Source organism: Pseudopipra pipra, chromosome 9, assembly GCF_036250125.1.
Source record: "Pseudopipra pipra isolate bDixPip1 chromosome 9, bDixPip1.hap1, whole genome shotgun sequence".
Classification (NCBI taxonomy): Eukaryota; Metazoa; Chordata; class Aves; order Passeriformes; family Pipridae; genus Pseudopipra; species Pseudopipra pipra.
The window spans coordinates 31,452,136-31,464,205 of NC_087557.1; the positions used below are offsets into that span (position 1 = coordinate 31,452,136).

General features: G+C 37.8%; 1 protein-coding gene across 8 annotated transcripts in view; it reads left to right on the plus strand.

Moving 5' to 3' along the window:
* The window catches only part of PRKACB (protein kinase cAMP-activated catalytic subunit beta), a 77,557-nt gene that overhangs the window by 52,620 nt on the left and 12,867 nt on the right, over positions 1 to 12,070 (plus strand). For 6 of the 8 annotated variants that reach the window (XM_064663922.1, XM_064663918.1, XM_064663916.1 and 3 more), the window contains 2 exons: positions 7,335 to 7,396; positions 8,295 to 8,423. In XM_064663922.1, coding sequence (XP_064519992.1) covers positions 7,335 to 7,396; positions 8,295 to 8,423 — 191 coding nt within the window. Of the gene's footprint in view, positions 1 to 4,473; positions 4,529 to 4,549; positions 4,572 to 7,334; positions 7,397 to 8,294; positions 8,424 to 12,070 lie in introns of those variants that run through there. The other 2 variants (XM_064663919.1, XM_064663921.1) reach the window with 2 other exon arrangements.

Here is a 12,070-nt window from a genome sequence, read left to right on the forward strand (position 1 = left end):
TGGAGTGCCCAGAGACCAGATTGGTGTATCTGCCCTTGTTCTGATGCCTTGTATGAAATACTGGAAAAAAGAAAAAGCAACATGAGCGTTGCTCTTCTCAAGTAACTCGGTAAATGCATCCATACAGTGAACATCCCTGCCGTTGTTTAGTTTGGAGTAAAAGGAAGAAGTTAGTTTAGTGAAACTTGTAAAGGCAGGGGGATTGGTGCATGAATGTATGTGGTATTATTGCCTGCTTGTGGGGAATTTATTGGTTAATGTGCAGAGCAGATGAACTGCCCGCAGGTTGATGCTTACTGTTGCTGATAATCCAGCCAGAAAGCTTGGTCTCAGTGATAGCTGCCTGATAGTATGTTATCCTTTTTAGTCAGGGGACTTTAACAAAGAGGGCATGTGGGGCAGTAACAGGGAAAGTTGGTGCTGGCCAGTTAGCCAGGATCTTAATGCTGCAGAGGGGTGGAGGGCTCAGCTGGAGGGAACCTGCTGCAAGGGCCGGAAACATTTTGCTTGGTAAGTGGTTTGGGCTGTAGGAGGAAAATCTGATTAATTTGTGTATTTGTATTAAATGCTAGAATTTGCTAAAAACCTCTGCTCAAAAATGTGATACATTTACAAAGTATTTTATAGTAGTGCCCTAGAAAATGTTGTTCTTGGAATTCATTCTTAAACTGTATTTTTTTTTCCCACTACATGGTAACCATGGAAACATATCACCTGCAGAAACAAAAGATTTTGAATTTTCACAGTTTTTGCCCAGTTTTCATTTTTCTTATATTGTTAATACCTGTTATGTTTCATGCAAGCAGGATGCTATAGGTCCTGTGGTAGTTGCAACATTTTAGATTACTTGCTGGATAAAGTTTAGCAAGAACTGTAGAGGGTGGTACTGCACAGCTGAACCTTAATTCCTAATTGTCTCCCCAGAGTGGCCTCTGTTATATTGTATTTCTGGCATTAGCAGGATTCACTACCTCTGAACCAGTACTTTGGTATTTAAGAAAAGAACAAGGGAGAAAGACTGAACATTGGATTTGGAAATAAAATTCATTTTATTATTTCTAATAAAAATAGAAGAAAGTGAGTCTGACTGTGGCAGTTGTGTGCAGCAGAGTATCTACTGCTCAGAATTCAACAAGGATTGGTGTTATCTCTGGTAGCTGAAAACCTGGTTCCTGTGCTGGTTTGTCTGAATCTGTCACATCTCTTGTGCAGGCTGTTGCTGTATAGCCAGCCAAGTAAAGAGGTGAACATTAAGTAAGATTTCAGCTGTAATTGGCAACTTAAAATTAAAATTATGTCCTATAGCACTGAAAACTAAACTAAAAATAAAAAAGAAAAAGGCTGGGCTCTTACCTGTTGCAAATTTGCTTTTATAAAATTAACAAAACACTGTTTAGCTCAAGACTTCAAAATCATGGGCAGGATTAAAATAAGATTTTGCCTGTGTTCCAAACTGGAGTTGTAATGGGTAAAGGCAATTATATTTTATAATTGCTGCATGTTTTAAATTAACACTCTATAATGTGCTTCTCCAAAGATCAGATTCTAGTGCTCTCTTCTAGTCTTTAGGCACTACAACTGTAACTGGTCTTAACTTGCTGTTTATCCTGTTCCTCTCCCCTTTTCTCCATGTTTTTTTTCCATGCCCTTCTCTTTTTAACTTCTTACCAGTCCTTTCCAGTATTCCACAGAAGTGTTTACAGTGCAGTCAGATAATTAGCACTCCATTTAAATAGCAAACTTGTGTGCCATTAATAATTCTTACATGATCATGCATTTACTAAGAAATTTTAGGTTTTGTATTTCAGCAGATAGGCTCTTTCAGAACTGCTCCATTGGTCAGCTTTTTGGTTTTGGGGAGTTTGGGGGTTGGTGTTTTGTTTTCTGACTGAAGGAAAGTTCTTATCCATTGCAGCTGGTAAGTTAGTTTGCTGTCCATCACCTGTTTTTACCATAATTAGCGTCTAAACAGAAATATAAAATCCAAACCCCTCTGTAAAAGTAAGAAACTGTGATAAATGGGATATTGAATGGATGCAGTTCATGAATCCAGCCTAGGCAGAACCAGCCTCCTCCTTGCCCGTCAGCTCTCCCTGGGTGGAGCAGTGGGTGTTCCTCCCCAGCCAGGCTTAGAGCACACAGACCTTATTTCCCCCCTTTTCATATGGTGAGAAACAAAGCCTTGGGGTTTTGTGAACAGTCTGTTTCAATGATACCATTTTAGTTCCTGCTTTGAAGTGTTTTCCAGCTATTAAAATGTTAACTGGTGCTCACGCTGCCTTCTCTGAGTATATAATGATACTTAGTGCTTAGCCATGTTCATTTTGAAACACTTGCCAGGGTGGAGAAACCTTATTTTGAGCCTTGGGATATCATTAATGCTAATCAAAAGAGAAATTTTTAAAAATTAAGACGAGGTTAATGGTCCAAGAATGGGACTTGAACGGGAATCATCAGCTTCTCACTTGCTTCTGAAATGTTGGTACCATTACCACAGGATTCACTGAGTCATCTATATACGTCTTGATAAGGTTTAAGGCTATAAGTACTGGTTTTATAAAAATGAAATATGCATATACATTTACCAGAATCTCTTCATACAGATTTATTTTTCAATTGAATTATTTAATTAAATAGTCAATTTAACTCCAGACTTCAAATTATATTATATTACAGTTTTGGAGCAAAATTTGAATTGTATTTTGATAAAGGGCATTTTAAATACCAGGCAGAGATTGGCATTTTGCACAGCAGATGGGGGTTTGTAGTGTTGCCCAGTGTTTAGTCTTAATCTTGCTTTCTTGCTGTGAATCCTAGCCAAATACTTTTTTTTTTTTCTTCCTACAAAAGATAAAATTCTGGCTTGCTGGCTCTTGGGGGAGATGTGTTTGAGAATAACAAATACAGTGCATGTGGGAGGTGGGAGAAAGGCATGGTAACTCTCAGGACTGCTCCATCTGGGACCCCTTTCCCTCTGACTTCATTGCAGCCCTGCAACCGAGAGGTCCTCAACCTTTTAATTTTTTCAGGAACTTTCCTCTGATTCACTTGCTCTTAAACTGTGTTTTAGGACAAAGTAGTCATTGTAGTACTCATACCCTTTGTTAACAATTTTGTTATAAGCCTGCTAACTAACTTTCCATACAAAAGTTAACCAATAAAACAAGCAGAAGTATGGTGAACTGTGTGATTATACTGAGAAAGCAATCTGCTGTTTGGGGGTGTTTTGGTTTTGTGTGTGCTAGAGGTTTTTATGTTTGTTTGCTTATTTATTTTTAATACCTCCTAGTATGCTGGCATTACCTTGGAACCTCTGGATCCTGGGTCTTCTTCCCTTAGAACTCTGTTCCAGCAGACTTTTCTGCTTACCATTGTGTTACCTTGCTTCTGCTGCTCACAGAGAGCTGGGGTTGTGCTCTGGGGTTGTGCTTGCCTGATCTCTGCACTGCTGGTGCATCTTCTCCGGTTCCAGCTGGTGCCCTTCCTGCCATGTCTGCTTGGTTTTGCCCCTGCTGTGGCCCTCGTTGTGCCAGTGCTGCTGCCTGTGCCTTGCTGTCTCCTTCCAGGACCTTCCTTTCCTGGGCAACTGCTCTTTGTCCTTTGGTTTCAGCCTCCCCTGCAGCTCCTGCTGGAGCAGTGAGCCCAGGCTGAGGAGGGGCTGTTGCTGGTCTCTGATACACTCCTTGAACCCCCCTCATCTTCACTCAGCCATACCAGTGATCCTTGAGCTTCTGTGTCTGTGGGAGCCTGTATATCCACATATCTTTCCTGGGTTGTTTTTTTTGACAGTCTTACAAAACTAAACCAGACTCGTGTGGTGACTGTACCAGATCCCTGTATGCATTCCAGTTTGCACACAGCAGCTCCAGCTGTGCAGTTCAAACTTTTCAAGTTGTTGTTGTTGTTGGGTAATGGGACTGAAATTTGATTGTGAAGTGGTTTTGGTTTGGTTGTTGTTTTTTTTTTTTTTTTGAGACTTCTGCTTGCCATTTCTGTGCCTATCCACCACATGCCATGCAATTCACACATGCTGTCTTCTGGAACAAAGTGCTAAGTAGTGGGAAGATCACCCGATTACAGGTTTTATTGTGATCCAGCATGCTGTGATGAAGATAGATACACTTTTGTTAGCAACAGTTCCTTTGATGTGTGTGTCTTGGAATAGATTAATTATTAAAGATGCCAACTTGATCTCCTGAAGTTTTGTAAGCTGTGCTTATTTCTGTGATGCATGGTCTTTTTTTCATACTGAATTTAGCTGCCTTTGGTGGATTTTTTTTCTGCCTTTGCTCAAACATTCTGTGATTTAGCATGAGTCATTCTGTCTATGTGGGAAAGGGCTGTTTTATTACAGGGTCCGTTCTTGAGCGGGGAGGGGAAAGGGTGGAATGTATTTGTGTTTTCTATGTGTTTGTTGTGGAAATGCATAAAACTTTTTTTTCTTCTTCTCTTTCTTTCCTCTCTTCATCATCTCATCTGTGTGGGTGAATGTTCCTGCAAACCCTTGGGGAACCTATAGAGACGTTTGGTATGCTCATTCCTTCATTAGTGCCCAGAGTCACAGATGCTAGGTACAGTTTAGACTAGAAAAGCAAACAAGAGCCACATCGGCACAATGTCAGGTGGCTAAAAATGTGCACTTGAGCAAAACTTCCAAGTCATCATCTCTTCCCTGTTTGTTTGCATCAGACACTGATTTTGGTTCTGCACTCGAGGAGTAGAAAGGAAATGTGTTCTCCTGTAGCAAGAGCTACTGGTTTGTGATTGAGATAATTTTCAAAAGTACCTCTCCTGGTTCAAGTTCCAGGTCCTATTTTGAGAAATGACTGAGGTGTGTGCACTGAAGTTGCCTAAGTTCTGTTTGAGAGCACCTCTTGAATTGTGTTGAGGTGTAGGAGCTCAGGTGACCTCTGAAAGTGAGAACAAGGCACAATTTGACCCACTCTCTCATTAGGAAGAAGCTGTAATTCTAATATAACACATCAAAAAATATAAAATCGTTTTTAAAAGATAGTGATTTTGAGATAAATGGGCACCACTGGGTAGCTTTATTTTGCACATACATGTTCAGTGCTGCTTTCGAAGAAAAGAGCCAAAGTAGAATAAGGTAGAACTTTTGTTGCAGGAGAGCTTGTGGCTTAGTGATATTCTAGAAATGAGAGATTTTTCTCACATATCCGCAATTTAAGTATTTCCAGATGGATTGCATTTATTTCATAAACAGCATTCTTTATTCCATAAGTAGAACAGAGACAGAAATGACTGTAAATGTCATTGTATATTTTTGTAAATACTGAATAGTCATATTTCAGTGCAAAAATATGGAAAGTTAAAATACTTATTTATATGAACAACAGAGATAGCACGAGGGATATTTAAGACATATGTACTGTAATAACTTGAAAAAAATGAGACCAACTACTTCATGTTTTGGTTAAGCTGTAGAGTGTTAGAGTTACTGTTCACTCCTAAGCTGCGGCCGCTCCAGTTTGAAGGCTCAGCTTTTCGGTAATCTTACTGATCTCCCAGCATTTTTTTCTCATCATTAAGAGGAAATAATACTTGTGCTACTTTGACATGTTTGCAAAACTATCAATATTCATCACTTGATCCACATCATCTCTGTTCTCCTAATGGAAGAAGGATCATCAAACATGGACATCGCTTGTTTCCTTTTTTTGTGTTGAGAAATTATTTCATGCCACAGGAAATCCTGTCCTTTTCTCAAATTAGGATCATTAAAAGTCATTAAATGAATAACCTCTATAATTTAAAAACAAAGGAAATATTTTCCACACACAGGATAAATATGTAAAAAATTTTTACTGATTAGCCACTAAAATATTTTTAACTCTCAGTGAGTTTTAATACCATTTTAAAATAGTTCCTTTGGTATAAACTGTGTTTTTATTGCTCTGCTTAACCATAAGTTTAGGATACTCAGTATGTTCCTCCTCTGTGATATTGCTCTTAAAATAAAATTACTGAGTGGATATTATGCTTTAAATGCTTTCCTAATGTTGAGGTCTGCCAGAACTTTTGACAACTTTCCTGAAATTTCCGTTATATTTGCTGCTCCATCAGAGCCAGTGATGATGGGAGCCATAAACCTCCCTTCAGTGTTTTGTGATAATCAAGTCTAGCACACCTGAGAGGGTGGAAAAAATAAATAAAAAAAAATATCATTCATGACCAGCCTTCTCCAGAGCTGCTTTTGTTTCTACTGCTGCTGGAACTTAACTGCTATAAGAAGAGAATTTTTAAAAAGTTTTGTCAACATTAGTATTCACTGAAAAGTGCAAAGTTCCAGTTCATCAGATGATTGTTTACAACGTGTTATAAACCTCATTTTTTTGACTGTCAGAATGCAAAGTACAGTTACTAAAATGCATATTTCTAGATATTGCCCAGAGTAATGGTGGCATATTGCTGTGTGTTTTTAGCAATCACTTGAGGCAGAGCGTCACAGCACTGAAAATCCACTGTTATTAACTTTGTATTATGGGAAATGATTCAGAGAACAAAAAACCAGTATGATATTTTCTTCTTGATTCTGTGACTTTCAGAAGCACAGCAATGTCTGAAACCCTCCCGTTAATGACTGTGCGTGCAGGAATCTGCACTGATGTGGCTGAGCATTGATATTCAAAAAAAAGAACAGCTGAGAGATGAGCTGAGCAAAATATGTTGGTGCACATTTTAAACAGTCTCCAGAATTTTGCCATTATACATTCCTTCAGTTTCAATGGAAAATCAGTGTTAAAACTGCATATTCTCTGACTGTGGGCATGCTTAATGTGCAGTGTTGTACCCTGTGCTTTACCTTTGCTTGCAGTAATGCTGTCCCTTTGGTTCTTGAGCTTGCAAACAGCTTTTAAATAAAGGTGATGAGGGGAAAAAGCAATGAGATTGACATTGCAGTCAAGCAGCTGAAAGAAAATGCAACGTTTATTTAACAAAAATAGATTAAAAGTCAATCTTTGTGGAATGGCTATTTATAAATGCCAGGTGTTTGGTTTTTTCCCAGTTGAATTAAGAATTAACATCACCTTAAAGCCTGCTTGCCTATAGAGTATTGTCAGTTATTAGAACTGGCAAAATTTAAGTAATTTTTGTAGAATGATGTAGTTACTGCAGAAAGCTTAAATATCGCCTAGAGATATGGTAGAAGTTCTAGAGGCATTGATGCTTGCTTTCATACATGGTGGAAATAGCATATTATGAGTTGAAGAAAGAAGTTGATGATGGAGTTGATGTGTTTTGTTAACAAAGCATTTCCATTACATCCATGATGAATTATATTAATTAAAATGTACTTTTTTGTGTGTTTTCAGTGAAAGAGTTCCTAGCCAAAGCCAAAGAAGACTTTTTAAGAAAATGGGAAAGCCCTCCTCAGGTATCACTGATTTAAGCACTCAATAATTTTCTGTATTGCATTTTTTGATAATGTTACCAGTGTGTTATCAGTTGACTATGAGCAGAAAACAGAAATAATTGGAGTGCCATTTATAAAGGAGTTTCCATTTTTAATGTTGGCTTTGTCACTGAAGTTCATCAGCAAAGACTCTTGGGTCTTTGGAGTTGAGCTGATGAAATGTTCATACTGAACACCAGGTTTTTCTTACGAGAATGGTGTTCACAGTCAACATGACAAGACTCCAAATCTATTGGCATGTTTTAGTTGGCTTTTTTTATAACAAGAAGCATTGGCACATCTGTAATTTACCATGCTAATAATTTCCCTCATGATAGTAAGGGAAATCAGGGGTACTAAAACTACTGCATAGGGCTTGGGGGCAGGTTAAGGAGCTTGTTAGAGAGAAATCTTGTACAATTTTAACATGGAAGGTTGGGATTTTGGGGAAGGGTCATTGTTTTAAAGCACCATTTGAAATGCTCTGGCAATGGATATCTGAGAAAATGTACTCAGGGACATTTTTTGCATGTTCTAATGTTCTTGTTTGGGAAGCATGAGGAGGTTATTTATCTGCATGTTAAATTCATGATCAGTTTACTGCTAGATGTTTCTTACTAAGCATGTGTCACCTGTATGAACAAATTACAGAAATGTGATATAATTCAGTTAAGTCTTTCTGTTTTAATGAGTGCAGTGTAAAATCTCTTACTCAAATTTGACAAGTATGAAATTATAACAACGGTACAGTTGGCTAGAGTTGTCTTTGATAAATGTAATTTTACTCAACTTTTTTTAATAAATGGATTTAATTCATACACTTAAAATTGTCTTTGGGTATTAGGTTGTAAATAATGTCCTTATATCCTTGTACCTGTAGAATACTGCTGGCCTAGATGATTTTGAGAGGCAAAAAACCCTTGGAACAGGATCATTTGGGAGAGTAATGATGGTGAAACATAAATCCACAGAACAGTATTATGCTATGAAGATACTGGACAAACAGAAGGTTGGTGTAATTTATAGTGGGTTTTGTGGTACAGAAGAGTGTGATGTAGACAAAGATCTGGTTGCTGTGGCTGAGCTGTGTTGCACATACTGTGCTTTTTCTTATCACACTTGGATACCAGTGGCAATTTAAACGTTCGACTTTCTCTTTTAGGCAGTAGATTCAGTTGTTGGGATTGTGTAGCATTCATACAACAGGCAATAACATTAGCAGCAGGCCAAAGAGGCTCTAAGTAGTATCCAAAGCATTAATAAAATGTTGTCAGGTAAATTCTTTGCATTGCTTATGTAAGGTGACCTATATATTCTTTGGCCAAAGCAAAATGTAGTTCTGTAGTTTAAATAAACAAAGAAAGAAAGAAACTTTTGCATGGTAGCTCAAAACTCTGGAAGGCTCTTTGGGTCAGAAATTCTCAAAAATTTCATTTGTGAACCACAGTTGAAATTGAAATTGTTTGCACAAATAATTTATTTTCCATTCTTGATCCTGTGATCAAGAATGGGTGGATCAAGAAGTATGGATGTTGATCCCATACTGTTTCTATGTACAGTTATGTAGTAATCTTGTTGCATCAGTAGTAACTGCATGGATAGAACAGTGGTCTCCCTCTTGGAACAGCTGTCACATAATGGATATTTCCTGTGTCAAAAACTTCAGTGATGTAGTCTGAACCTGTATTGCTGCTCCAGCCTGATTTTTTGTTTTTAACAGCTTATTACTCTTAGATTAAGTAAGCAGTGTTGTTTGGTAAAGTTCAAATTTTAAATAGATTAAATTATATAAATAATTATATAAATGGATTAATTAAATAGAATTAAAATATAAATAGAATTCCAGAATGTGGAAAAGTATTTTGAAGGAATTTATCATAACAAGTAGTTTTGACAATTTTATCAGAAGTGCTTTAGTTAGATTAGTAGATTTAAAGGTCCTCAATGTAAGAGCTCTTCTTACTTTGTAAGACACTATACATAACTTTGCTGCTGTGTAACAAAAATCATATTAAGAAAGTATTAATGGGGCAAAGAGAACTTAATAACCAGCAACTAACAAAATCAAAGTCAGCATTGCCTCAGTGTGAACTCCTGCACCTGGGCAATATTACATTTCTGAGTAATTTTATATAATGGAACTTTGGCAGTGACATAATCAAACTGGTTTGCCTGAGTTGCAGTTCCAGTATTCTTCACACGTGATCTGGGGTCCTGGACCATGAACAATGGTTCATTTAGTTAAGGATTACTTATAATGGTCAGATAAGGAGGAATTAAAGTAAACTTTTCTTTTGGTGTCAAATCTGACATTATTTTTTATTTTTACTTGGAACAGCTCATTTTTTTGCAACTAAAGCATTCTTCTCTAACAACGGTTTCTAACATGTTTTTTAAAAAATCCATTTAAATTAAAATGACATTCCAACATAGCACAACTGAAAGACAGGCCAGAGCATTTCCATCTGTGTGGAAATGCACCTCCTCATTACCTCAGGATGGCTGGTGGCCTCCTGTGGGGAGAGCTCTGTAGCATCCACTGCTGCACAGAGAGCCCAGCACCACATTTCACATTTTCAGCTGTTTCATTTTTTTATGAATGGCTGAGTTGTTGTCACTGGAACAGTTTATGAAATTACATCTTAATTCAGAAAGCTGCTATAAAAATACTCAAGGATTTTAAAACAAAGTTCATTAAATTCATTACTACCTCTCAAAATTGGAAAGCTATAGTTATAAAATTTTCTGGCAAAAGCAAAAAGTCACATTTTTAACAATTGCAGTGGACTTGCAGTAAATGATTCACAGGATTATAACATGTTTGCATCCAGACATCAGTCTTCTCTTAGTAAATTAGATGGTTTTGTCTGTAATCAGAAGTCTTGATGTGTTCCTTTATGAAATATCTGCTTTTTCAACTCAACTTACTTAGCATATATAATTATGTATTTGTGTTCTATTAAAAATGTATTAGTAGCTTCCATTAACTGATGGAAAAATAGGAGATGGTTTAGGGAGAACACATTTCTATCACTTATTCTATTATAGAAAATATACAGATGTCTGAAATCAGACAATGGGCAGGCTGCCTATAATTTTTCATTTCCAATTTACTTGAAATAAGAGAAAGCATATATTATATGCCTTTGTTATCCAGTCTTAAGCTTGATTCGTCAGGTTATGAAAAAAAATGTAGTCGATGTTGGTATAGCCAGTAGTTTGTGTATATAGGGATATTATTCCTTTGTCTGCCTTGTGATAGAAAGGCTGTAACACACCGTTGCTTGGCTGGTTTCATTCTGTAATGGCTTTTGGAAAGAAAATATTATGAACACGAGCTGGGACACAGCCGAGCTGTTGGAGAATCTGCCATTAGCAGGATCCTTTGTGTCCCAGGAGCTGGCAGTGGGCAACCCTGAGCCTGAGCTCAAATATGAGCTCCTGGAGAATCTGCCATTAGCAGGGATCCTTTGTGTCCCAGGAGCTGGCAGTGGGCAGCCCTGAGCCTGAGCTCAAATATGAGCTCCTGGGGAATGTGCCATCAGCAGGATCCTTGTGTCCCAGGAGCTGGCAGTGGGCTGGCAGTGGGCAGCCCTGAGCCTGAGCTCCAGGGGGAGCAGGGCTGTGCTGTGGGAGGCCTGGGCTGGTGTTCCCCATGTCCCACAGCACCCTCAGCCTGGGCACTGCTCCATGTCCCCCACGGGGAGGAGGTGCAGGAAGCAGCTGCAGGAAGGGGGCAAAGCCATGTCTGGCACTGCAGCTGGACACCTCCCAGACTAAAGCCTCAGGTTCCTTGCTTGGATGGACAGGAACATTCCAGTACTGTAGCTTTCCAGGGGTGGAGGGCACACCTTTCACAAATGAGCTGATTTGAGCAAAATTTTTCTTTGGTCACTAAAGATCTGTGACTCAAAAGAGATTTAGTATTTTTAAGTCACTATTAGTTTTGCATGGCATTTATTTCAAAGCAGTAGTGAGTTTTTTGTTGGTACTACCTTTTTGTATCTAAAAGTTAAATTTAAACACAGTTTCAGTCAGGGTTGAAATATCTTGCTTATCTGTTATTTATAACAGTTAGATTTGATTTCCAAACACAAAACCAGACTTGTTTGATCACTCTTGTACATTTTCTCCTTGTTTCCTATGGAGAAAGAAAAAAAAAGTAATTTTACTTGGAAATCATGCCATTCTCAAAATGAGATATAGATAAATTGTGCAGTAGGGATTAAGTAAAATGGAAATAATTGATTATGCAATGTTGGGGTTTAACACAAGGAAACCAATTATTATTGACTGAGAAAGAGCAATGATCAGAAATCAGCAACTTGCCCCCGTGTTAGCAGCTTAACATTTTAATGGATTCCAAGAAGTAACTATTGCTTATAAGAATGGAAATTCTGAATTTGTATTCTCCTTAGTTTTCTCACTAATGTGTGAGCTATATAAAGTAAGTCTGTTTACTCCTGTTCACAGATAACAAAATTCAGAATTAAATGTGTCCAACACAGTCTCCTGCCTTTCTTAACAAAGGGTCCAAAGATCAAATGGATTTTATTGAACTGCTGCAGAAGTATCTCCATTACAAGCATAAACAATTCTTAAGGAAATGAAGAGAGGTTTTCCTTACTATCTTCTATGCTCAGCAAGTAGGAAGAA